The sequence below is a fragment of the Dendrobates tinctorius genome, unplaced genomic scaffold (genome assembly GCF_039654945.1).
Source record: "Dendrobates tinctorius isolate UK_male_01 unplaced genomic scaffold, ASM3965494v1 ptg000070l, whole genome shotgun sequence".
NCBI classification, from domain to species: domain Eukaryota; kingdom Metazoa; phylum Chordata; class Amphibia; order Anura; family Dendrobatidae; genus Dendrobates; species Dendrobates tinctorius.
In genome coordinates, this window is record NW_027361738.1 from 73,624,755 (window position 1) to 73,652,646 (window position 27,892).

Consider the following 27,892-nt stretch of genomic DNA (forward strand, 5'->3'; position numbering starts at 1 on the left):
TATCAATCTATCATCTATTTGCTATTATCTATTTATATATATATATCACTCTATCATCTATCTGTTATATATCTATCTCTCCATCCCTCCCTCTCTGCCTCCCTCTCTCTCCATCCCTTCCTGTCTCTCTCTGTCTACATTCCTCCCTCTGTCTCTCTCAAATTCAAATGAGCTTTATTGGCAGGACTAAGTTGATGTTAGCATTACCAAAGCAAATGGAAAAAATAGGGGGCTGGGGGGCATACAGGAGTCCATGACATAGCCTCTTAGTCGGGGGATAGGGCCATGTCCATGGCGAGGTATAGAAGTATATGACATATCAGTCTCCCCCGTCACACTAAGCGACGCACCAGTGATCCCTACAATGATATGACCTGGTCAGGATCGCTGGTGTGTCACTACATGGTCGCTGGTGAGCTGTCAAACAGGCAGATCTCTCCAGCGATCAGGACCAGCGACGAAGCGGGTAACAAGCGCGCGCGTCGCTTAGTTACTCACTGTGTACCCTGGTTACCAGCGTGCTCGCGCTGGGAGCTGGTATCCAAGGTAAACAGCGGGTAACGACGCGCACGCTTAGTTACCCGCTATTTACCTTGGATACAGCTCCCAGCGTCTGCTTACAGGGCTGGGAGCTCGCTGCTCGATGGTCTCCCGCTGCCACACGCAGCGATGCGCGCTGGCCAGCGGGAGACCGATTAAAAAATGGCCTAGGACATTAGAGCACGATCAGCGATACCCGGCGGGGGGGGCGGTCGCTGATACATGTCACACACAGCGAGATCGTTGTGTCACAAAACTTGTGATTCAGCAGCAATCTTGCTAGCGATCTCGCGTAGTGTGATGGGGGCTTTAGGCACCACAGGCACGCTCTGTCTAGATCACTCCCTCTGTCTCTCTCATCTCTCCATCCCTCCCTGTCTCTCCCCATCCCTCGCTCCATCACTTTGTCTCTATATCCCTCCCTCTGTGTCTCTCTCCATCCCTCCCTCTCCATCCCTTCCTCTGTCTCTCTCTCCATCCCTCCCTTTCTCTCCATCCCTCTCTGTCTCTTTCTCTCTCCATCCCTCCCTGTGTCTCCTCCATCCCTCCGTTTCTCTCTCTCCATAATTCCCTCTGTCTCTCTCTCCCTCTGTCTCTTTCTATCTCCATCCTTCCCTCTGTCTCTCCATCCCTTCCTGTCTTTCTCTCTCCATGTCTTTCTCTCTCCATCATTCCCTCTGTCTCTTTCTATCTCCATCCCTCCCTCTCTCTCTCACTCTGTCTCTCTCTCCATAATTCCCTCTGTCTCTTTCTATCTCCATCCATCCCTCCCTGTGTCTCTCTCTCTCTCCCTCTGTCTCTTTCTCTCTCCATCCCTCCATGTCTTTCTCTCTCCATCATTCCCTCTGTCTCTTTCTATCTCCATCCCTCCCTCTGTCTCTCTCCATCATTCCCTCTCTCTCTCACTCTGTCTCTCTCTCCATAATTCCCTCTGTCTCTTTCTATCTCCATCCATCCCTCCCTGTGTCTCTCTCTCTCTCCCTCTGTCTCTTTCTATCTCCATCCCTCCCTGTGTCCCTCTCTCTCTCTACCCCTCCGTCTCTCCCTCTTCTATCTGGCCGTTTCCTCCTCCTCCCTGGCTGCAGTCACGTGTTCTCTCTGTGCGGCCGGAACGCTCCTTCCGCTGCGCTGTTGCTGCGGGGACGCCGATCAGGTGCGCACTGCTCTGTGTGACATTCTGCTGGCGTCCTGTGCAGCATGGTGTGCGCCGGCAGAGCGCTGCTCCGGAAGGTGCGCTGCCCGCCCGTCCTGTCCTGCTCCCCCATCCTCTGCTGTCCTCTCAGCTGCGTGTAGTGATGAGCGCCGGTCCCCGCCTGTGCTTGCTTTTGTGTTCCCCCCTTTCTCAGTTCTGCCTTTTTCCTAGTTCTCTCTGTTCCTAGGAAAGCTGGGTGATTGCACCGCTAGTGTCCGCCTGGGATCCAGGAACATGGGAAACTATGGTCATGGCGCCATATTGGTTTCATGTAACTTTCCCAGACACATGGCGAGGAATGGTCACCACCACGGTGTGAGGAAACCTCATCTAGAAGGGTCCGGTGGGGCCAGAAAGGGTGCGCTGTGTAATAGTGTCCCCCAGGAGCCCCTGAGCGCCGCAGGGAGACCATCCATGGAGCCCTTTCCCCCTGGAAAGCCGGGGGCTCCAAGTATGGTGGTGAAATGGTTAAAAAAATCCACAATTGTGTTTTTTTTTGTTTTTTTTACACTTATTGTCCAGTGACCGCTCCCCATCGGTGCGAGAACCGCAGAGAATGTAAATACCAGACAGCGCCTCCAGCCCAGTGTCTTCGAGTGACCGGAGGATAGAAAAAAAAAAAATGTTATCCAGCACCGTAAAAAAAAAATTAAAACTAGAATTTATCCATAAAATGAAATAATAAAAAAGTGTATGGCGCGGGCTCACGCTATTCAGACTGCTGCCTGCCCCATGTGCTTTTTTTAATCTAATTTGATGGAGATATTTGTCGAATAAAGGTCTAGTTTTATTTATTTATTTTCCCTGCTGGTTTACAATATTTTTCTACTATTCAATTGTTTCATTAAAATTCACGATTCTCCGGGTCATTATCATTATGGCAAAACCAAACTTCCATAAATTTTTATTATTTTTGTGGATGGAAACAAAAAATTAGTTTGTGTTGCTTATTTCTGAGACCTGGAACTATTTTCTCCTGGATGGCGCTGTGTGGGAGGACTTATTTTTTTGTTTGTTTTTTTTGCATGGCGAACTGATGTTTTTATTAATACAGTTTTTTGGTACATAGGATACCTTGATTGTTTTCTTTTCCATTATTGGGGGAGGGTGACGGGTGACATGAAGAGAGTAATTCTGGCATTTGCCATTTTGGTGAATGAATTTTATTTTTTTTCGTAGTGTGAACTTTTATGGGCAGGGTGGATTTTATTTATTGTGAAATCAAGTAATTTTACATTTTTTTATATAATATAATATAAAATGTTATTACTTATAGTCACCAGAGGAAACTTCAACCTGCATCTACAGATGTGTACGGTATATATTGAATTTGACATTCTCCTATGAAGCTCATCCACAAGCTGGGATTCTTAGGAAGACCAAGACGGCAGCCATGGTGACTAGTGATGAGCGAGTATACGCGCTGCTCGGGTTCTCCCGAACATGCTCGGGTGTCCTCCGAGTATTTTGGCGTGCTCGGAGATTTAGTTTTCGTCGTCTCAGCTGCATGATTTGCGGCTGCTAGACAGCCTGAATACATGTGAGGAAGGCTTGTTTGTTAGGGAATCTCCAAATATATTCAGGCTGTCTATTAGCTGTAAATCATGCAGCTACTTCAACAAAAACTAAATCTTCGAGCACGCCAAAATACTTGGAGGTCACCCGAGCAACGAGTATACTCGCTTATCACTAATGGTGACCCATTTGGTCTTCATGCTGTTGCTGGTACACACATTAACCGACAGCCCACCCCTTTAAATTTCATTGCCGGTGATTGACATCAAGAGCTAAATGGTTTAAGAGCAGTGATTGGAGCTCACTGCGGTTTGCTGTAGGTGCCAGCTGTATAACACAGCCAACACCTGCCCGGTTTGTCGCGGGCTAGGCTCCTGATCCCACTTCATACACGCACACTGCCTCAGCTGTATAATGGCATCACGGTGCACAGAAGGGTATGACATCTTTTAGATTGTAAGCTCTTTTGGCTGAGGTGCTGTATCGCTCTCTGTTATGTGTGATGGACCTGAGCTCGGCAGCTTTTATGCTACCTGTCTGGTTTCTATTTCATGTAGTATGGAAACTTCATCGACAACCTGAGGATCCTGGTAAAGGGCGGCGCCGGCGGCATGGGTCTTCCCCGGTTAGGTGGAGAAGGCGGCAAAGGAGGTGACGTTTGGGTGGTGGCGAAAGATGGAGTCACAATGAAACACATAAAGAGCAAGTTTCCTCACAAACGCTTAGTTGGCGGTGTCGGGGTTAATAGTAGGTGAGTCCTGGTTATCTGAATATTTTAAGTCACACCACATGGGATCCCCCGTTCTCGTAATGGGAGGGCGCTGATCATTCGTTTAGTGCTAATGCTGTGAATAGGTAATCAATGTTTTTCATGGGATATTCCCTATAAGACTTCACACTATGTAACTCATCATGATACAAGTTATATCAGAAGGGGCGGCTGAGGTGATGATAGATCCTAGACCGGACGTCTGATGGGTGCAGGAAAATAATTTCCATAAGGATAGCCCATGTTCAGGTTTCTTGGTGGAGAATCCAGATCTGCGTTATGGCCACATTACGAATCTGACTACTAATACAGAAGAAAAGTATTGGGACATCTCAATTGCAGAATTCAGATTCTCACTCTGACCCATGAATGTGTTACATGGATCTCGCGGGTTTCATGGCCGAGCAGCTGCATGCAGCCGTACATCACCAAGCACAATGCCGGGCGTCTACCTGGCATTTGATGAAGGTGTCTGGGTTTGGAGATTCCAGAAGGAAGTTACTCCCTCTGACTGCATTGTGCTCGCTGTATCTGTTGGTGGAGGATAATGCTATGAGCCTGTTTTTCAGGGGTCAACCACTTTCTAGTGAAGAGAAATCTTAATATTCAGCATAGCTAGACAATTGTGGCTTCACACGTTATGGGAATAGTTGGGGAAGGCCCTTTTTGCTCCCCAAGACTGTGCCCAGTGCTGAAAGTGATGTCTACAAAAACATGGTTGTGGGAGTTTGGTGTGGAAGAACATGACAGGCCACACAGAGCCCGGACCTGAACCCATCCAACACTTTTGGGATGAACTAGAACAGAGTGTGATCCCGGCCTCTCCTCCAACATCAGCGGCTGACCTCACAAATGCTCCACGGGATGATGGGGGAAAAATTCTCACTGATGCCTCCAAAATGTTATAGAAGACCTACCCAGAAGAGCAGGAGCTGTTATGTATGCAAAGGGACCAACTCTGTATTAAATGGAATATGTCAGCAGGTTTTTATTATTTAATCTGAGAGCAGCACAATATTGGGCAAATAGCCTGACTCCAGTGATGTCACTTACTTGGCTGTGTGCTATAGTATCCATACAATCAGTGTTTTATCAGCAGGATATTATCAGTACAGGACTAGGTTTCACATGCCAGACAGTCCAGCTAATCTGTCTAGACCCACAATCAACACTGATTGGTTGCTTCATGTGCCAATCAGTGGTGTGGGCGGGGCAACACAGAGCTCAGCATTCTGAGCACTCCTACATCTATAGCAGAGAAAATAGGGATTTTATCAAACCTGCCCCGACATCATGCTGCTCATGAGTTACATGGCAGAAACCTGCAGACAGAAAAGCTCCTATAGGGGTAATGTGGAGGGGGCACATACTTTTGTCTATATAGTGTACTTATAGCTGTGTAATTCTGTGAAATTTTTCTTGCATTTCTCAGTGTTCGATCTCTCAGAGGTACATCTGGGGCCGATTGTCAGGTGGAAGTCCCCGTTGGCATCGCTATCACTACTGACAACGGCACCAAAATAGGAGATCTGGATAGAGATGGCGACAAGCTGCGAGTGGCCAGAGGAGGTGTGGGCGGAGGATTCAGGACAGAGTTTCTTCCTGCCAAAGGCCAAAAGCGAATAATCCGTCTGGATATGAAGTTAATTGCTGATGTGGGGTTAGTCGGGTGAGTAGCAATCTCATTCCTATAAACCAAACCCACCTGGAGGAGGCAAGAGCCGCGCCACAGATTCCAGCGTATGTTTGTCAGAGAGCCATAACCAAGATCTGTGTGGGGTCGTCGCCCCACCGCCGTGTGCTTTGGGGTCGTCGCCCCACCGCCGTGTGCTTTGGGATCGTCGCCCCACCGCCGTGTGCTTTGGGGCCGCCGCCCCACCGCCGTGTGCTTTGGGGCCGCCGCCCCACCGCCGTGTGCTTTGGGGCCGCCGCCCCACCGCCGTGTGCTTTGGGGCCGCCGCCCCACCGCCGTGTGCTTTGGGGCCGCCGCCCCACCGCCGTGTGCTTTGGGGTCGTCGCCCCACCGCCGTGTGCTTTGGGGTCGTCGCCCCACCGCCGTGTGCTTTGGGGTCGTCGCCCCACCGCCGTGTGCTTTGGGGCCGCCGCCCCACCGCCGTGTCCTTTGGGGCCGTCCCCCCCGGGCGTGTGCTTCGCCTCACGAGACTCCATTCAGAATGAAAGATCCCGTCTCATCACTGCATCTCTCGATCTGAGCTGACTGGTTCATGTGTGCTAGGAGGCGATAAGCTCGGGTTGGCAGACCCGGCGGCCAGACGGAGGAGAGCAGCCCCTTGAGTTAGGTAGCTGTCCCCATAATCATAAAAAAAAAAAAAAATCTAGAAAATAAAACCACCCGGCGTCTTTTATCTGCTTCCAGCTGTTAACTCTGAGTATTTAATTTCTCTACGATCATCCGTACGTCTGTACCTTTAACCATAGAGATGTAATGAATGTACAGGTTACACGTGAAGTGGCGCTGAGTCTGCATTGTTTGCTCTGTGCCTTTAATTAGTGGAGGTTAAGTGCTGCTTTTAGGACTGCCATGCAGCGGCTGACATGGGCGCACTTCATCGCTCTGTCGCTGCGCACAGTCCCATTCCTACATTGTGTTTTTGATCGTATTTCAGCCATTTCGTTAAATTTCCTTTGATGGAGACATCGCGGCGCAATGACCCTTATTAAGGATTTATCAAACACAAGGCTATTGTTGACTCATTGAACGCCATCTATGGATATCTGATGAAAGGGAACTGGCAGACTGAAGAGTTTTCATGTTAAATCTCTGTAATCTTAACCCCGTAATATCCACAATGTATTAGACCTGTCATTAAGGGGCCAATTGTGTTGGGGACAAAGAGGCCATTTTATATGCTACAACCACATTCTTCACCTGCAGTAATCTGTTTGTCTATGAGCTGGACAAGTGAAGATGTCGGACCTCCGAATGTCTATGACCATCTCAGCGAGGCTGCCGCTCCCTTATTTGCGTATGGAGGATATTTTGGCTCAAAAAACTGCATCGTCCTTTTTTCTGAAATCTCTGCGTAGTAAATGCCGTCATGTGCATGTGAGGGATTGCACGCTGCGCCCTGAGCAGCAGCATGCATGTCACAGGCAGTTTCCACACATCTCCGCACAAGCCAAGGCCCCGCTCGCTGATCTGTGAGCCAGTGTTCCTCGCAATTAATACTTTTATTTGTTTTTCAGGTTTCCTAATGCTGGAAAGTCCTCATTACTCGGCAGCCTCTCCCATGCCAAACCACAGATTGCAGACTATCCATGTAAGTAATCAGTGGCTGCATAGAGATAATGACACACGTACGGCTTTACAACCTGCAACCAAACCATGAAGCATCAATGGCGGCTCAGTCCAGTCTGCGCCTACTCTGAAGCGTTCCTCCGATAAGTCTGCTTTCACGCTTTCCTGAAACAGTGGTTTGGATGCCTGAAACTGGAAGTGAATTAATCCCTTGGTGCAAAAGGACGTACCTGTAAATCCATCCCAGGGTCCTCAGGCATGGAGCAGGCTCAGGAGCTGAGCCTGCTCTACACACTGCAGACGCCAGCTGTGTTATACAGCCGACACCTGCCAGTAATATCAGCGACTGGAGTTGGCGCCGCTCACGGACACCAGTAGTTTAATGGCTTAGTTGCTGGTGCGAATGTGCACGATCACCTCATAGCGTTATTATGGGTGCTGATGGGTTAACATTGCAAGTAAGGGCCACTGAAGGCCCCCATCACTGCCATCTTGGGACTCCTGTGAAGCCCAGCATGTTTACACTCTTTACTGCTGGTTCCATTAAGGAGTTTTAAAAGTTGAAAAAAAAAAGTTTTGGAAAATGTATATATAAAATTTTGACGTTAAGAAATAAACCTTTGGGCTTTTACAGATGTAGCAATACCAATCTAGGAGCATAGAAAATGAATTAACTAGTACAGTAAACACCATGAAAGGGGGCAATGGAAGCACCAGAATTTCTGGTCGGCGCCCGTCCTTCAAGAAATTAAATGCAATCAAAACATTTTCCATAAACAACAAAAATAAGTATAAATTGCCCAAAATTACCAATTTTATTGAATACAAAAATACAAAAATAAAATTACACACATGGGTAACTGCTATCCAAAGCAGGAGCCATATTGCACTAGTGCCCGAATAACCAAATGCACATACAGATGTGAAGCAAATACAATTATTAATCAAGGAATTGCATGTAGTTTATTACACCTAACCTGATGGCCAAAAGAGAACAGCGCAAGTGCTACTGAACTCACAGTGCTTTCCACAATGGATATACACATGGCCACTCCGTGATCACATATTAGTTACTAAAAGAGCCCAGAACATGGGCACTAAATTGTAAAGCAAATGCACAAACATGCTAACAATACGGTAAGGGCACTTACAAGGTGTGAGTAAAGGCGCTGGCTTCCCACTCGCCCCAACGCGCGTTTCGCTTCTTCGTCAGGAGGCGTGTCTAAGGGCTAGGTGGGTGGGTATTAAATATACTGGACGGCCAATCAGAAGTTAGCAAAGTATACACGTCACTATATTGACATACAATCCAACCCCATTACGTGTCACTGCTTCCTGTCTTCATGGCGCATGTGCCGCTAGCGTCACACTCCCTAATAAAGAGACCACAGGTGAGCGGACCCGGACCAGAAGCGGCAGCGCGTCGTCATGACGACCGCGCAAGCGCACTGCTTTCCCATTGTCCGCCTGCCAGAGGTCGGAGTTAGATCAAGCCGAACATGCGCACTTGACAGAGCAGTTTCAACAGACATTGTATCATCCTTTGGGAAACTCTAGAAAAGCCACAGCATAATATAAATAACAAAATAGCAAATGCAATACATTTATATGGCCAATAATACAATACTTAAAAGACATAATAAAGAAATAATGAAAAAATAATAAACAAAAACAAAAATAATATAATATACATTCAAAATAAACTACAGTCTAATAAAGTGAATCATTCAGCCATATAATACTATACATAATGCGGTATATGCTATAGTGAAAATATTCTTGAACGATGCATGAAATTCTTCAAGAGATCCCTATTCAACGCGTCCCACTTCAAAAGGATGATTCAATGAACAAAGAGGTCAGATGAAAAACTTTCCAAACTAAAATCAAATCAAATAAAATTAAAAACATAACCAGAATAAACAAAATAAACAAAATAAAAAACACAAAATCCCAACCACAAACAAAACCCACATACTATATTATAAAAAGGAGCTGAACCCGAAACTTTCATTTAACCCAAAAGGGGTGATGGAATGTAAACGGTATATCCACTTACTTTCCACCTGGGATAGACTTTTAAATAAATCCCCCCCTCTAGGACCCAAAGACACCTGGTCAATGGCTTTGACAATCAGCTTACTTGAGTCGGATTTATGGTGAACTTTAAAGTGTTTCGCGAGAGTCTTCAACGTGTCCATAGAATCCAAATTCTTTGCCTTTTCAATATCACGTACGTGTTCTCGGACGCGAATTTTTAGCTCCCGAGTAGTCATTCCTACGTAGATCAGTCCACAAGGACATTGAGCGTGATAAATGACTCCTAAGGATGAACAGGTGAGACGATGCAAGATTTTAAAAGAGCGGGATCCATCAAAATTGGAGAATTCCTTGCATTTAACTAGATTTCTACATGCTTTGCACAGTCCACAAGGGAAAAAACCCTTAATAGACTGGCCAGTCGATTTGTGCCTAGAGCCCTCATAGTGACTTCGCACAAGCAAATCACGCAGATTTTGAGATCTTTTAGCTGTAACTAACGGTACTGCTGGAATGAAATTTTTAATAATGGGATCCATTTTCAATACATCCCAATGTTTTTGAAGGATTCCCTTTAGAGAATCCCATTGATTGTTAAATGAGGTAATCAATCTAGGTGACGGATTAACGTTGATTTCTCTATTAGAAGATTTATATAATAATTCATTCCTTGTAACATTACATGCTCTACGGTATCCCCGCCGAATAGTCCTATGGCTATAGCCGCGTTCCCGAAATCTTGAATATAAATCTTTAGCCTGTTGATCAAAAGTTTCTTTCGTCGAGCATATTCTCTTGATTCTAAGATGTTGACCAATCGGAATACTATTGATGGTTGAGCGCGGATGTGAAGAGCCGGCATGTAATAGAGTATTAGTTGACGTGGGTTTGCGATATACATCAGTGGCCAAATGGCCATCTTCCATGCATTGAATATCCACATCTAGAAAATTGATTCTACGCCCATAAGAATAGGTCAGCCTAATGTTTAAACAATTATCATTGAGTTCCTTCATAAGGCAATCCAACTGTTCTACTGAGCCCTCCCATATGAACCAAATGTCATCGATATAACGAATCCATTTATGGATTCTACTCATCTGGCTCACCGGGTTGCTCTGAAAGATGTCACGCTCCCAAGCCCCAAGGAACAGGTTGGCATACGAGGGGGCACAACAAGCCCCCATAGCTGTCCCCTGGAGCTGTAGGAAAACCTGACCATTGAAAGTAAAACAGTTGTGCTTCAATATAAACTCAAGAAGAAGAATTAAGATCTCCACCAACGGTTTCTCTAAATTACTAGAGTGTAGATACCAAGACACCGCACGCAAACCATCATCATGACATATCGAAGTATAGAGGCTCTCCACATCCGCGGTCACCATCAACATATTATCCTGCAGATCCAATCCATCAAAATGACCCAAGGCAGATGTGGTATCTTTAATGAAGGAGGGCAAAGTAGAAACTATTGGTTTAAGATAATGGTCAATGAATTGACACACCATTTCACAGAGTCCTCCATTCCCAGAAACTATGGGTTTCCCCGGCGGATCAGTCGGATTTTTGTGGATTTTAGGAATTAAATAAAATGTAGGGAGACGCGGTTTGATACCAATAATAGTGTCTTTCATCTTTTTAGAAATTATGTTCAAATCAAAAGCCTTAATGATTATTTCACTAAGTTCTTCTTGAAAAGATGTCAATGGATTATGTGTTAGTTTCTTATAACACTTTTTATCAGACAGCAATTTCATAGCCTGTTTCTCATACAATATATTTGGCCAGATTACCAGGTTACCCCCTTTATCGGCAGATTTAATTCTAACATCTGACCACGATTTCAGCTCCTTAATAGCAGCTTCAACTGACTGTCTATTTTTATTTTTGGGGGGAACAATCCTCAATTTCTCAATGTCAGCTGAAACCAATTTAACAAAAATATCAACTGCCGGGCAGATATTAAGACTAGGAAATTTTTTTGATTTATTAAAAAGATGATGGGGAAAATCACTAACCTCAGACACACCATTCTCATCCGCCAAGGATTCCAAAATCTCCAAAGCCTCTCTCTCCTCCCTAGTGTCAAATCCTATGTTCGTACTGGACTTTTCATGAAAACGTTTGAGGATCAGTTTTCTGGCAAACAAGTGTACATCCTTTATTTTGTAGCAGAAAATAGAATAAAGAAAGTCAAAATGTCACGTCCCCCCCCCCCCCCCCCCAAAAAAAAAAAAAAGAAACAACTTATACAGCTCCACAGATGGAAAAAGTTCAGGACCCGGGAAATGGTGACAATTTTTTTAATGATTTTTTTTAGTCAATTAAAATGATTAAAAAAAATAACCTGTACATGTTTGGTATTGCCGCAATCGTACCGGTCTGAAGAATCGTGCTGCCAGGACATTTTAACTGCACAATAAAATACTGTAAAAACTACGCCCAATAGAAAAGGTTTTTGGGGGTGAATAGAGTTGGGGGGGGGGTTGTCACCATTTCATCCCATTTGGAATTCTTTTTTTCAGTACATTATCAAATAGAATAAATGGTGTCCTTCAATACTACAACTCTTTCTGCAAAAATAAAGTTTTCATACGGGTATGTCGAAGGGGGAAAAAAAAGTTGTGGCTCTTGGAAAAAGGGGAGGGAAAATGCAAAAACGAAAAATCATCTGTTCCTCTAAAGGGTTAAAAAAAGTTAAGTAAAAGTTAAGTAAACGCTTTCTTATATAGTTCTTCTCGTTTTACTATCCACTGCTTGTCTTGGCTTTACATAATGCATGGAAATGGCACAAGAGAGAAAGCTCCCTAATGGCCAGTGCATGCATGCTCAGGAAAAGGGCTCCAGCAAGATGCCCCCGATCAGGTTTGCTTCCCCGCAGGTATCGGTGTGGCCCCCAGGAGGCGGGCGTGCTGCTCCAGGAAGCGGGGGGGTGCGGCTCCCAGGAGTCGGGCAGTGCTGACCCCAGGGGGCGCGGGTGCGGCCCTCAGGAGACGGGAGTGCACGCAGAGGATGGATACAATAGAAAGTTGTTCTGTGTGTGCCCACTTCTCTAGTGGATTTTTTTTAGCAAACTGGGGGTATTTTTGGGTACATGACATGCTCATCTCTGATCGGCTTTTATAAAAAAAAAAAATGTAAAAAAAAGGCGTGGGAAATGCAACCGTATATTTGTTTTTGCCATTTAACGTATGATTTAATTTGTTTTCATAGATCGGCATTTTTGGTGCAACAATACCAAATGTGTCTTTACTTTTTTATAGAGGGAAAAGGTGGGGGCAATTTTGAGAGGACTAAGATGGTGGCCACGAGGGCCTTCTACAGGCTCAATGGCTCCCTGCAGTAGGGGTGGCAGAGGGGTGAGATTGTATTAGCCGGCGATTGACAGCGGCATATGAAAGGTTAAGCCCCGGGGATCGGAGCTGGTTCATGCCTCTGATGTAGGAGGCACGTGCTGGCTGTGTAGCACAGCTGACATCTGCCCGCTCTGTACACCCTGCACATGACCTGTAACAACAATGTCCGTCACAGCTCATTAGTGGCTTGACGTCACTCCCAGCTAAATCCTTCATCGCTTTTGTCTTACAGTCACAACCGTGCAACCCGAGGTGGGAAAAATCATGTACCCCGACTTCAAGCAGGTAATAACAAAGCGCGCGCCGCCGTCATCGTTATAACTGGACGCTCAGCTGACAGCTTGGACTGATTTGTTTTTTAGTCATCCAATCCTTTGATTCCTCCGAGATAAGTGGCGCCATATTTGTCTTCCTCCCACCATAGAAGTGAAATGTACCTGTGCATTATACATCTGGGTGCACGTTGATCTATTTTTTTTTTTTTTTTTTTTTTTTTGTGGCTTAAAAACAAGAGCTGTGCAAAACTAAAGACCCATAATGGTTGCTTTTTATCCTTTTTTGCAGCAGTGTGAGGCTTGGCTTTTTTTCATAACCAAGCTGAATTTTTTGTTACCCTTTTGGGAAACATACAATTTTTTTTCATCGCTATTTATTTTATTTTTGACGTTTAGATTTTTTTACATTTTCTTTTTTACATTTTTGTAGACTTTTAAGGCTGTGGCAATTTTTTATTTTAATTTTTCAAAATTCTCGTCCACTGGAGAAAAGCAGGGTTATTCCAACTGGTGATCGTTTGATCGGTGATTGACAGCGGCATCTAAGTGGAAGCTGTTGTTAATGGCATGCGCTCGATGTCTAACACAGCCGGCACCGGCCCTGGGTGCAGCGGGAACAGCTCCTGGGATCCCACTATTTTCGGGAGGAGATATACACACCTGAAATGTTTCATTCTGTCTTTAGTCCGTTGCTTCTTTAATCATTCCCTGTATTTCTGTAGATTTCAGTTGCCGATCTCCCCGGTTTAATAGAAGGTGCGCACCGCAACAGAGGAAGAGGCCACAAATTTCTCAAGCACGTAGAGCGGACGAAGCAGCTGCTCTTCGTAGTAAGTTTTCTGTTGCTTCCTGCGACTCCTTTATATCAAGTGCATGAATATGGTGATGCGGAAAAGTAACAGAAGGGGGGCGCCCTAACGCTTGTCCCCCAGATATGACCCCTCGAGAAGGTGCTTCACAGTGCCCTGTAATGTGAGTGAGGTGCCATCTAGTGGCAGAGATGGGAAGAGCCATGAGGTTGATGGATCAATTTTGGCACGATTAATAATAATAATAAATGTATCTATATAATGCCAACATAATCTGCATCACTTTACAATTAAATGGGAACACGATTACACCCATACGTCATGGATGGCAATCATACATAACCTCGATTCTGACATTACTGATTTATCTCGATATGAAATCCACTTCTATTAGTTTTTTTTTGTAACCTCTTCCAGGTCGATGTTTCTGGATTTCAGCTTTCTGTCAAGTCTCCATTCAGAACGGCCTTTGAGACAGTGCAGCTGCTGACGCTGGTGAGTACCCCGCTGTGCAGATGTGCTCCCAGAGATGGTGCCATTAGCGCTTTCTCTGCCAGCACAATTTCCACTTTTAACATACCGTATGTTAAATTATTAAATAAAATTGTAATAATGCTGTTATACACCTATATTTCTAAAGTGCCGCCTAGCTACTTACAGTCCTGACTTTATGCAATTTTACGTCAAAGCGTTAGGTTTTGTAATAATTGCATCGCAATTAATGTTTGGGACTAAGGGGGCGTGGCCTAGCGCACGATGTGAGAGGACGTGCAGAGGAGCTCTCCTGCCACAATCTCCCTGATTATAGCTATTTGCAGCGCCGCCGAACGCTGAAATTCCCCCACGGAGTGCAGAAACCTGGGGAGTAGCAGGGAGTAGAGTGGGGTCGGGTGGAGAAGAGCCCCGCAGCAGGATGACGCGCAGGAGACAGAAGGAGCTGGCAGCGTCTGGAAATGCTCAGGCCCAAGATGGCGCCGAGGCTGCAGAGGAGGCGGCAAGGGCGAGCGCGGCATATCAGAGGAAGATGGAGGTGATCGCTCGGCTGGAACGCTTTGCAAGGTCAGAGGAGGCTGCTAATGAGCGGTCAGAGGCTGAAGGGGAGAGACCTGACCCAGAACATGTCCCTGGGACACAGCAGGAAGGAGGGGGCCAGCCACAGAGTGGTGGGGAGGAATGGAGATCCCCTGAGGTGGCTGCATGTACTGGCCAGCTTGAGCAGCCGGACACACTGGATGTAGCAGAGCCGACGCTCAAGGACATATTCTCTGTGGTAATGTACAACAAATCTGCCCTTGCAGCTCTGAATGGTCGTGTGGATGATTTAAAGGGGGAGATGGCTGTGATTAACGCTGCAGTGCGCAAAGTTGAACAGAGAGTGGAGGTGGTGGAAGAACGTGTGGGAAGTGTGGAGGACCAGGTTAATGAACTGTTGAAAAGGGAAAAGAGGGCAATAATCCCACTGAGTACATTGAGTCATGGTTGAAGAATACTGTGGGAGGGGATAGCCTTACCAAAATGTTTTCTGTTGAAAGAGCGCATCGGGTGCCCACCAGACCCCTGCCCCCAGGATCAGCTCCAAGAGTCATTTTGGCTAAAGTTTTGAATTATAGAGACAGAGGCACTCTGCTGAGGAAAGCCAGGACCCATGCGGAACTTACCATAGATGGCAATCGCATCTCCATTTACCCAGATTATTCTGCAGCAGTCCAGAAGCTCCGGATGACGTTTGGAGAAGTTAAAAGAAGATTACGAGACATAGATGTGCGCTACTCGATGATCTACCCAGCTAAACTGAGAGTCGCAGCTTTGGACCGGGTGCACTTTTTTCAGAACCCAGAGGAGGCGACACTCTGGCTTGACTCTAATATACAAAATATCAGAGCGGGACGGACCCATTGAAGCATACTCTGAGGGATGTTGAAACAGTGACTAACTGTGATTTAGTTTGAAATTAGTAAGTTAATGGTCATCTTTGAGATGAAGCAATGCCATGTTGGTTTAAGAAGGTTGTGTTCGGCGGCGCAACGCTTATTGCAGTTGGATTAATGTGGACGGGAGGGTAGTTGGAATACAGAGCTTGTATCGTTAGGCTGTTAAAACGCCCTACTGGTTCTCAAATAGAGAGGGAGAGAGAATTCTTATCAGCTTAAAGGCTGTGGGAGACAACTAATTTTTTGGGAGGGGGAGGGGGGGGAGGGAGGGGAGTTTATTCCAGTTGGGAAGTTGAGAAAGGGGGTAGAGGTGGAGGGATGGGGGGGAGGATCGAAATTCTACCTATAACGTGTCTAATGTTTGGGATTGCAACATATTATGGGGGATAGAATTAAGATTCTAAGCTGGAACGTTAGGGGTCTCGCTAACGCTTCAAAACGGGTTGCAATTTTACAATATCTGCTGAAGCTGAGGCCCTCAGTGATTTGCCTCCAAGAGACACACCTGGTAGAGGATAAAGTCGCAATGCTACAAAAAAGATGGGTGAGGAAGGCTTACCACTCGACGTATTCGGCCTATGCAAGGGGAGTGTCGGTGCTAATCCACAATTCTACTCCATACGAAGAAGTGGAGGCTATAATAGATAGGGACGGGCAATACGTGTTTATTGTATGCAGAATTTTGAATAGATTATTATGTATTGTGTCCTTGTATATCCCTCCACCATTCTCTAGAAAAAAGATACAGGAAATTCTGGACTTATCTGGGAAATGGACAGGGGTCCCGCTGCTTGTAATCGGTGATGTAAATAATATTGCAAATGATCATTGGGATAAAGGTAAACATACGGGGGGTGGGAAGGGAGGGAAGGTGACACCTTTTGGAAACTACATGAGGGAGATTGGTTGGATAGATTTGTGGAGAGTTCGGAATATGGAGAAATATACTTATTCATGTTATTCGGCGACATACGGATCTTTATCTCGTATTGATGTGGCTTTAGGAAATGAGGGAATGGATGACTTGGTACAGGAAGTGGAATATCTGCCCAGGGTCCTATCGGATCATTGTCCACTGGAGGTGTCTCTACAATTGGGAGGGCAAGGGAGGTTGACAGGAATGGGATGGAAAATTCACCCCTTTTGGTTACGGTTGCTGGATATGGGAAAGGCGGGAGAAGAATTGGGAGAATTTTTTAGGATAAATGAAGGCAGTGCTGAGGCCATATAGTCTGGGATACTATGAAGGCGTTTTTGAGAGGGATTTTATTCAGAGAAGTATCTCGATATAAGACTAAGTCTCAAAATCAAGACAAAGCAGTGATGGAGGAACTATGGGCAGCAGAGGAGGCATTGGGTGCGCAGTGTAATACAGATACGCAGACCCGCATGAAAGTGGCCCAATTGGAAGTTAATAAACTTCATATCCGTAAGGCGGAGAGACGGCGGGCGTTTCAGAATGAGGCATTCTACGCGGAGGGTGAAAAAGTGGGGCACCTGCTCTCAGTGGTGGCGTCGGCACAACGGGAATCTTCCCATGTATATGCAATTAAAAATAAGGAAGGTACCGTGGTTTCACAGGGGGATCAAATTTTGGAAGTATTTAAACAGTTTTACAGTGAGTTATACTCCTCACAGACACATAAAGGTCAAGAGGAGATGGACAGTTATTTGGGGACGATTGAGCTTCCTAGATTGGGGGATGAAGATAGAGAGTGGATGGATAGGCCGCTTACGGCAGAGGAGTTGAGGGTGGCATTGGCGGACATGGCGGGTAATAAGGCCCCGGGGGCAGATGGTATTCCAACGGAGGTCTATAAAATACTAAATGAAGAAGTAATAACTAAATTGGTGAAGGTATTTGATGAGTCGTTGGAGAGGGGACAGCTGCCTACTTCTATGAGAGAGGCCATTGTTGTGGTCATTCCTAAAGCCGATAGAGACCCTTTGGATCCGGAGTCCTACAGACCGATTTCACTTCTTACGACAGATATTAAGATATTGGCAAAGGCCTTGGCCAACAGGTTGACCCGTGTGGTGGCTAAAATAATTCACCCAGATCAATCGGGTTTTATGCCCAATAAATCTACAGCAATCAATCTGCCTCCGACTAGACGGGACTTTCTTGCGCAGGCGGAGCATATAATTTCATTGGAAAAAAGTATTTACACTAAGAGAAATAAACTTGAAGTGTTTCACAAGATATGGCAACCATGGGAAGAATGGAGTTAGAGGGGTGGGAGGGACGTATTGGGATATGGAAGATATTCACATTACATAACTATATATGGATGTTGGAAAGAGTACTGGACGAGGAACGGGGAAGGCACTGAAGGGATCTCGGAGGGGGGATAGAGGGGAAAAGGGAGGGATGAGTTTTGTTTTTGTTTATAAAAACGTGTTTATATGTGAACAATTGCTTGATGTCATGTATATGATGTAATTGTTATCATAAATAAAAATTTATCTGATTAAAAAAAAAAATGTTTGGGACTAAAAACGATATTGGATACACATCACGGCGTATGTTTACAGGCAGACCTGAATCTCCGTAATCCACATGCCAATAAACATTGATGTCAGAGAGTTGAGAAGTGTCCTGATTATTGCAGAGGGGGCGATTAGAAGAGAAACTGCCCTTTTATTAGGAAAAAGTGAATCCCTCCCTCCCTTAAATTTGGCAGTGATCATATATTCTGAATGGAAATGTTCCTGTATCAACAGAGGCTGAACTGGGAGAAGACATGACAGTAAGGGCTTATTCACATTTTTGTCTCATTTTTCAAAGGGTAAAAGTTGTATTGTTTTCCAGTTCCAGCATAGTGAGTGAGCTTTCTGAGCTCTCATGCACACGCTGCTTTATTTTTTTTTCCTTGCAGACTTGAACCATCAAAGCATTTTTCTTTATCGCTTCATTGGGGGACACAGATTACCATGGGTGTATGCTGCTGCTAGGAGGCTGACACTATGCAAAAACAAGAAAATTGGCTCCTCCCCGGCGGTATACACCCACCGACAGGCACCAAGAACCCCAGTTTGTGCTTAGTGTCTGTAGGAGGCGGACCGGGATCTTCCCAGATCCGCAGTTATGATTTCTTTTTCCTTTTAGGGTTTTAGTCGAACGTTTTTAATCTTTTCTCATTTATTTTTCAGGTTCACCGTCGGGAAACAGGGTGTAAGTACCACCCTGATTTCCCATATCAGGCGGCTGAGCAGTGTGGTGTCACCCACATCACAACTCTCAGTACCGCAGGCAGGACTTTTTCCCTATCACCCTCGGGTGCTATGGGCTGATGACAGGTGGCCGGTCCTTGCCAAAACACCTCCTCACCCCTCTCCCGGGACAAGGCTGAGAGGAAGACGGCGGTCGTCTGTGGTCACCTCCTTCTTTTCTAGCAAGAGGTTAACGCCGTCTTCTGCATGATGCGGGTAAGAGGACCTTTCCCAGCGGCCTGCCTTCTACGCATGGGCCCCTGTGGTCATCCTCTTCAGTGACGTCAGGTAAGACTCTGAACAATCCCTCCAGCCCCGCATGTCTCAGGGAGAACCTTCAGTTCCATTCCCTTTTTGAATCTCCCGCCCCTGCCAGCCGCACGCCTCATCCTCAGCCGCGCACCTTTCTATGCAGGGGGACACATCAGCCGGTGATTTCACACTCAGGGGGGGGTTTTCAGAGCGGTGTAAGCGCAAGATCATCTTTATATATCGGCGCCGCGGGCATCTTGTCTTGTCTCGGTGTAGAAACTCAGGTGGGGAGGAGACCGCGTTACTTTCACTTTCAAAAGGCTCCTTCCTCCCTGCTCTGAGCGCGCTCATTTCCACTATCTGAGCGCGCTTTTTTTGCGCTCTTTTTAGCCCATCACAGGGCGCCTTTCTCTTTAGGGGCGTCAGTCCCCCTGCTTACCGCGCCCCTCCGCTGTCTTTATCCAACCACGCTCTGGCGCTAAGCTCCTCAAACTGAGTTCTTCAGCCAGCTTCCTCTGCAACTTTTCTTCACTTCCTGCGCTGCTTGGGGACACTTCGGCGTCCTGCTGCTCGTCTAATTCTCGGTAGGCTCTGCTCTGAGGCTCAAAATTGGCTCTCCTCTGCAGTTTACTCGCTATTTCTTGCGGCCATACGGCGCAGCCTACCTATGCTCAGCCCTTCAAGGGCTCTCAGTTTTAGACCCACCGCTACTCACTATGCCTGTGCACGCTGTAAAAAGAAGTGGACATCAGGTCAGTCGTCTCCCTTCTGCCCGTCCTGCAGCCCTTCAGCTATGTCGGCCTCTTAGGAGCACACCGATTCCCAGGAGGAGGCCACTCCACCCCCCCAGAGCGGGCCGTTGCAATGTCTAAGTCAGTCTCTGATCTGACTAAAGTCTCTCAGTCCCTGGTCCAGGTCCTAGAACGTTTACTTCAACTATCTACAGCCACCTGTGTGCCGACCGCCTCTCACGGTGAGTCGCCCGCACCTGACCGCAACCTTCAGAGGGACAGACCAGGTGGGAGTTCTAGGAAGCGGGCTTTGTCTGGCTCATCCTCCAGCTCGCAAGGTCCTTCCGCTTCACCCAGGTTTACTTCTCCTTCTTCAGAAGACGACCTTAGGTCAGACGACGATTCCCAATCGGGATCTAGTTCAGAAGCAGATAACATATCTAAAACACGGGACATGGTCGATAGTCTCCTTGCGGCTATCTTCCAAACCCTTGAAATTAAGCAGGATAAGACCCCTCCTCAGGAATGTTCTGTCCCCTTTAAACGAGCAAGGCCTCCATCCCGGACCTTTCCAAACCACAAAGAGTTTGATACTACACTATCCAAACATTGGGAGCACCCTGAGCAACGGTTCTCAGGCCGCAGGTACTTAGATGTGCTGTACCCCTTTGATGTGGATTTGCTCACAAAATGGACCAAAGCTCCCGAAGTGGATCCTCCTGTTTCTCGCATAGCCTCTAAGACGGTTCTATCCCTCCCAGACGGGGCATCGCTTAAAGATCCAACGGACAGGCAGATAGAAACTCTGGCAAAATCAATTTTTGAGGCATCCGGCGCCTCCCTCTATCCTATTTTCACATCCGCCTGGGTGGCGAAAGTCATTTCAGCTTGGGCTAAAATCCTTCGCAGGGGCATCTTAGCGGCAGCTCCTCAGGACGATCTGGCAGATCAAATTAATCATGCGGGTAAATACCTTTTGGCCGCCTCCTTGGATGCGGCCGGGTGCGTAGCAAGGGCTAACGGCAACGTAGTAGCCATACGCCGAGTCCTTTGGCTAAAGTCATGGAATGCGGATACTACTTCTAAAAAGTCGCTTACCAACCTGCCATTCCATGGTTCTAGGCTCTTTGGAGCCAAGCTGAATCAGATAATTTCCGATGCCACTGGTGGTAAAAGCACTTCTCTTCCCCAGTCTCGACCTAAACGTTTTAACAGAAAAGGTTTTCGGCCGTTTAGGCCTTTTCGTCCCTTCTCTTCCACAGAGAGATCTGCCCAGCAAGATCGGCCTTCCGCCTCTAGGGAGCGGGAGCAGAAAAAAACATCTTACAAACCCGCTCCCCACTGGAGATCGAGAGGACAATACTCCAGGTCTTCAGGCGCCCGTTCCGGTAGGTTTTCCTCCAAGTGACGGGTCACCCCCACCTGGAAATCTTTCCAGGGTGGGAGGCAGACTTTCCTTTTTCAGGGACGCTTGGCTGTCGGTTGTCGACGCTTGGGTCAGGGAAATCATCGCATCCGGATACAAAATCGAATTTGCTTCCCCCCCACACAGACGTTTTTTCCTGTCTCGACCTCCAAGACAGCGGTCCCAGATTCCAGGGTTCTTTCAGGCCGTCTCCTCCCTTCTTGCCGCCGGAGTTATCGTTCACGTGCCTCCAAACGAACGGTTTTCAGGTTTCTACTCAAATCTTTTCGTAGTTCCGAAGAAAGACGGCTCCCTTCGCCCAATCCTGCACCTCAAATTGCTCAATCGCCACGTGAAGATCTTCCACTTCAAAATGGAGTCCCTTCGATCGGTGATGGCCTCAATGGAACCCGGACAGTTTCTCTGATCTGTGGAAATACGGGATGCCTACCTTCACATCCCTGTTTGTTTGCAACATCAGAAATATATTCGCTTTGCGATACAGGAAAATCATTATCAGTTCACGGCCCTGCCCTTCGGCCTTGCTTCCGCTCCCCATGTCTTCACGAAGGTGATGGCAACCGTCATGGCCATTCTCCGTTCCAGAGGGATTCTCATCTCTTATTTAGACGACCTGTTGATCAATGGGTCATCCCGCCTAGACTGCCTTCAAAGTCTTCAGATAACTCTGGATACCCTTGCCCGGCTCGGATGGTTAGTCAACAAAGTCCATCCTGAGCCCTACTCAGCGACTGACCTTTCTGGGCATGGAATTCGACACGAATCTAGCCCGTGTGTTTCTTCCGAGGGACAAATTTGCAGCCCTTTGCAAGGGAATCCGAACCCTAAAAAGGCCAACGCCCTTTCCCCTCCGAACCTGCATGAAGGCTCTGGGGAAGATGGTAGCTTCCATGGAAGCAGTACCTTTTGCACAATTTCACCTCCGCCCCCTCCAGCTGTCCCTTCTCTCAGCCTGGGACCAAACCACGTTGTCTCTGGACCGTCCCATTCTCCTCCCTCTCAGAGTGAGGCAATCCCTGACTTGGTGGGCAATACCAGCGTCAGTTCTACAAGGGAGGTCCTTTCTTCTGTTTCAGTGGCAAGTCATCACCACCGATGTCAGCCTTCTAGGATGGGGAGCAGCTTTCCATCAGAGAATGGCCCAAGGACGCTGGAATTCCCAGGAAGCTCTCCTCCCCATCAATCTCCTGGAGATCAGAGCAATCTTTCTTGCCCTTCTCCGCTGGCAGCCTCTCCTCGTAGGCAAGCCAGTCCGCATTCAATCGGACAACGCCACGGCTGTGGCGTACATAATCCACCAGGGCGGCACGCGCAGCAGGCAAGTAATGTCAGAAGTGGCGAAGATATTGCGTTGGGCAGAATGTTACGTTCCGGCGATCTCCACCGTTCACATTCCAGGGGTGGAAAATTGGGCAGCCGACTTCCTGAGTCATCAGGGCCTAGCATCAGGCGAATGGGGTCATCATACCACAGTCTTCAATCAGATATGTCAGCGCTGGGGCTCACCGGATGTCGATCTCATGGCATCTCGGATGAACCACAAAGTTCCGCGCTTCGTAGCCGGGTCCAGGGACCCTCTAGCCGTCACTTGTGACGCCCTAGTAATTCCGTGGTCCCAGTTCCAACTTCCTTATCTGTTTCCGCCTCTTGCCTTGATCCCAAGAGTGGTCAAGAAGATAAAATCGGAAGGCAATCCCAGTGATTCTGGTGGCTCCAGACTGGCCAAGACGGCCTTGGTACGCGGAACTGGTGAACATGCTCACGGACGTCCCATGGAGGTTTCCAGGCCGTCCAGATCTTCTCTCGCAAGGCGCCGTTTACCACGAGAATTCTCGGTCTCTGAGTTTAACAGCATGGCCGTTGAGGCCGCGATCCTGAGAGAATCGGGTTTGTCCAATCAGGTCATTCAGACTATGATCAGAGCCAGAAAACCAGCCTCTTCCCGCATTTACCATAGGTACTGGAAGACTTTTTTCCGTTGGTGCGATGAAGAACAGGTTTTTCCAATGTCATTTTGCATTCCATCCATGCTTGGTTTTCTCCAGTCCGGCTTAGATGCGGGTTTGTCCCTCAGTACCCTCAAAGGCCAGATCTCTGCTCTGTCTATTCTTTTCCAAAGAGAGCTCGCTTCTTTACCGCGAGTTAAGACCTTCCTCCAAGGGGTCGCCTATGTGGCTCCTCCTCATCATTCGCCAATAGACCCGTGGGACCTCAATGTAGTTCTTAGCGCTCTCCAAAAGGCGCCGTTCGAACCTAGTCAAGACATTCCTCTTTCCCTCCTCTCATGGAAGGTAACCTTTTTGATCGCCATTACATCCATCAGGAGAGTTTCTGAGCTGGCGGCTTTATCATGTTGTTCCCCTTACCTGATCCTCCATCAGGATAAGGTCGTTCTCAGGCCCGTTCCTTCCTTTCTTCCAAAAGTGGTATCCTCTTTCCACATTAATGAAAATATTGTTCTTCCCTCTTTTTGTCCGGCTCCTTCTCACCCTCTGGAGAAATCTCTTCACAACCTGGATGTAGTTAGAGCCTTGCGGGTCTATCTCGCCAGGACCGCTTCGCTTCGTCAATCCGATTCCTTGCTGGTCATCTCTGAAGGTCGCCGGAAAGGGCTTCCGGCATCCAAGTCCACAATCGCTCGCTGGATTCGTTTTACCATTCTGGAAGCGTACCGACTTCAGGACAAACGGCCCCCTCCGGGAGTGAGAGCCCACTCCACCCGGGCTGTAGGAGCTTCGTGGGCCGTTCGACACCAGGCTTCGGCTTTACAAATTTGCAGGGCCGCGACCTGGTCGTCTTTGCACTCATTTGCGAGGTTCTACAGGGTTCATACCCAGGCCTCGTCTGATGCAGTTGTTGGTAGGAAGGTTCTGCAGGTGGCGGTGGCGCACCGGCCGACCTAAGTCCTTCCTGTTCTTTTGTTCCTTTTTTGCTGTTCCCAACCTTGGGACTGCTTTGGAACATCCCATGGTAATCTGTGTCCCCCAATGAAGCGATAAAGAAAGATGGATTTTTGGTTCTTACCGTAAAATCTCTTTCTTGGAGCCTTCATTGGAGGACACAGCACCCTCCCTGTTGAAGTTGTACCGTGTTGGGTCTTTGAGTCCCTTGTTGGGTTAGTACATATGTTCAGAGTTTTTCGTTGCCTTTCCTACTGCTTTCTCACCAACTGAGGTTCTTGGTGCCTGTTGGTGGGTGTATACTGCCGAGGAGGAGCCAATTTTCTTGTTTTTGCATAGTGTCAGCCTCCTAGCAGCAGCAGCATACACCCATGGTAATCTGTGTCCTCCAATGAAGGCTCCAAGAGAGAGATTTTACGGTAAGAACCAAAAATCCATCTTTTTTTCAAATCTGCAGTGTGTGAATTGTTTCACCATTTTTCACCCATTCAAATAAATAGGAAAAACCGCGTAAAAAACACAGGTAAAAAAGAGCATATTTTATGCAACTTTTTCCTGCCAATACTTAGTTATTTGTTTTTTTTTATGCACATAAATCTGCTACAAATATTCAGTGTGTGCACAGTCCTTAACAGGCTGTGACCTCTTTTACAGCTTTGCCGACTCTCATAGAACCAAGAAGTAAAACTTTGATCCTGGGATTATTAGCCAAGTTTCTAGGCTTAAATATATCAAGTCACTAATCACCAGACCTTATATTACACATCTGTGTTTTTTGTTCCCGCATTCTCTGCTGATTGCCTCTTTATACCTTTCCTGTCATATCACGTACTCTTTACATCATATGTCCGGTTTCCTTCTTTTTATGAATTTTCTTTTTTTTCCCCACCTAATTAAAAAAATCTATACAAGTTTGATATTGCCGTAATACTCCTCCCCCCCCCCCCCCCAAAAAAAAATATATATATACAATTGCATTTGTTGTGTTATTTCACCGCGGTTTTTTCCCATATGGCTCATGGGCGAATAGCAGGGAAATGCAAAATTGTTGATCTTTTAGCGGTTAGTGGCTGTTTATCCTGATCACTCCACATTCCCTGCTAACCTTTCACATGGGGTTGAGCCTCTGAACAACAACTATCAGTTATCCATAAGATAGGTGATTACGATATATGATAATTACTGAGATCCCCACCAATGACAGTAAGGGGTCCTGGAACAGTGAGGAAGCATGGACGCCCCCCATTCATACAAGGTCTAAACGTCTGACTCCGACCTCTATTCTCCGCTTGCTTCCATCATAGCAGCACTTCTCACCTTTTACTGTCGAAGTGTCAGACACCTGATAACCCTTTGATGTTAGATGCAAAGTTAGTGATCCAGATGTATTTAGAGAAGGCCTTTTCTAGCTTTTAAGTATTTTTTTTCCTCTAGAAGCAGCACCCCTCTTCTCCGTTGGTCATGTTTGGTAATACATTTTAGTCGTTTTCAAGTTAATTAAACCACATTAAAACATTTTTGTAATATTTTAGGAGCTGGAATTGTACAAAGAAGAGCTGCTGGATAAGCCTGCCTTACTAGCGGTCAATAAGATGGATCTGCCTGAAGCTGACGACAAGTTCCAGGAGTTGCTGAAACAATTGGAAAATCCAGAGGGTAAGAAATCCAACATTATGGGAACGTGGATGATTGGCAACGTCACGCCCAGAGGAGGTGGATGTGTGTTAAGACCTTTCCACCCTGCACCAATCAAATCTGTGCATCTCGCTCCAGGCGCGGGTGCATAAAGAGAGGTGCACTGGGAGGATTGTACTGTATAGCGTTGTTGCACCTCCACGAAAATGTCCAATGTGTATAACAACCTGTTTTTATTGCCATTAGATTATTTACATACATTACCAGAAGAATTGGTCCCGGATTGTCAGATCAACTTCAAGGAAATTGTCCCGATCTCTGTGGCTACAAACCAGGGAATCTCAGACCTGACCAGATGCATCCGCAGATCATTGGATGAACAAGCAGAACTCGAAATTCAGCAAACCACCAAAGAGAAGCTGCTGAGTCTACACATAAAGTCTCCTCAAAGTGTCAGACACAAACAGCTACTTCCCCTTGAACAGACGATGGACTGAGCGATAATCCCCCAGGTGGGAAATGTGGACAGGAATTTGTCATTTCAATAAACTATCTTTTCTGGTTGTAGCAAGAGCCACATGTGCAGCTTCTGGCAAGAGGAAAATGCAGTGTAATGAGTACTGAGGACCACACACACACCTAAAGAAGACCTGTCACCATAAATATGTATTATTTTTTTTTTTAGCAATTCTAAATGCCGTTGTTTTTCTTTTGTTCTTGTTCCTCTCCGTTCCTGAGATATGGCCTCGTTTTCCCAGTGTATAAGTCCATTCTTGTTAACCAAAGGGGTGTGGTCCGCACAAGGACTCCCACAGAGAAAAGTTGTGGACCCCACCCAATTGGCTGAAAAGCCTAAATTTATACACAGGGAAGAGCAGGTCATAACTGTGGAAGGAATAGGAGCATGAATTAAAGAAAAACACCAGATTCAGGAGAACAGCGGCAATTACACCAGAATAAAAAAAGAACATATTTATGAAAATATACAAGAGGACCTTCTACCAATTTTTTCATGTCAAACTGGGCACACGATGTAATAGTGACTGCAAAGCGGAATAAAACTTTTTTTTTTTTAATCTTATTTTGCCGCTTTGTTGCGGATGTGTTAGTGATGAACTACCTGGCACCTAAGCAGTTAAATAATGTTAAAACCAAGTGGGTGTTATCAGAGAGACTTCACTGGGAGCCTCTACTTATTCCTTGTGTATGTGCGCTGTGTGTTTTAAATCTGCAACATATCAATTCTTTTTGCAGGTACGCTGAGTTTTTTTGTGCAGATTTTTCCCATAGACTTGTATTAGATATGGACAATCCACAGGTTAAAAAAAAGCACATGTTTTTAGTGCATATCCATGGCGGAAAAGCATCAAAACTGCATGTAATTCTGCACATGACTGTATCAATAAAGTTTTGTCAAATACAAATACCAGAAAATATGACAAAGCAGATTTAAAAAAAAAAAAATGTGGCATACTAAAAAAAAAATGCTATAAAAATACATATGAAAAAATGCAAGTAACGTAATTTACTTAATAGGTGCAGAAAAGCTGCAACTTCAATAACGTGCTAAAAACTCATTGGGGCAACGTAGCTTAACAGTCTGTTCTCCTTACTGCAGAGAGATGATGTGCTGGAGTACAGCAAATGTGAGTGTGATTAACAGCTTTTAGTTCTCATCTTTGCTAGTCTCATTACAAACACTTCTAGTAGCTCTCGTCCCCATACTGCCATCAGCTCTCCCAATCACAAGTAGGTATCCACATTCAAGGGGAAAGAATGTCCCTCTCAGCCCCACAACAGCTTAGATCAGGCTCAGTGTGAGATATGCATTGACAGTCTGCTCTCCTCATTGTTGAGTGATGTCATGTGCTGGAGAACAGTAGACCTGAGTGTGATTTCAGCTCTCATCACTGGCAGTCAGAGTAGGGGGAGGAGTAGTAATGAAGAGTTGAGTCTGAGTATAAACACTTCTAATGAATGTCCTTTCAAATGAATATTAACTTTACAAAAGCAAGTGTAGTGCTGCCAACTTTGTTGCACTGCTTCTCT

General features: G+C 46.3%; 1 protein-coding gene across 5 annotated transcripts; it reads left to right on the forward strand.

The window, feature by feature from the left end:
- Positions 1-957: 957 nt before the first annotated feature.
- On the forward strand, positions 958-27,358 carry GTPBP10 (GTP binding protein 10). 5 transcript variants are annotated; one of them, XM_073581899.1, is made up of 9 exons: positions 958-1,693; positions 3,805-3,998; positions 5,449-5,685; positions 7,224-7,297; positions 12,904-12,956; positions 13,669-13,776; positions 14,173-14,250; positions 25,741-25,864; positions 26,090-27,358. In XM_073581899.1, the coding sequence occupies exons 2-9, from the start codon at positions 3,859-3,861 to the stop codon at positions 26,338-26,340; spliced, it is 1,065 nt and encodes a 354-aa protein (XP_073438000.1). In that variant the 5' UTR covers positions 958-1,693; positions 3,805-3,858; the 3' UTR covers positions 26,341-27,358. The 5 variants fall into 5 exon arrangements, with proteins under 5 accessions (XP_073438000.1, XP_073437999.1, XP_073437998.1 ...); XM_073581898.1 differs by having other exon boundaries at positions 1,637-1,770; XM_073581897.1 differs by lacking the exon at positions 958-1,693 and adding an exon at positions 1,789-2,047.
- Positions 27,359-27,892: the final 534 nt, after the last annotated feature.

Excerpts from the sequence above, each read along its gene's own strand:
- GTPBP10 (XM_073581897.1), top strand. The coding sequence starts at position 1,967 with ATGGGAAACTATGGTCATGGCGCCATATTGGTTTCATGTAACTTTCCC. Across the intron at positions 7,298-12,903 it reads ACAGATTGCAGACTATCCAT|TCACAACCGTGCAACCCGAG; the intron begins GTAAGTAATCAG and ends TTTGTCTTACAG. Across the intron at positions 25,865-26,089 it reads ACAATTGGAAAATCCAGAGG|ATTATTTACATACATTACCA; the intron begins GTAAGAAATCCA and ends TATTGCCATTAG.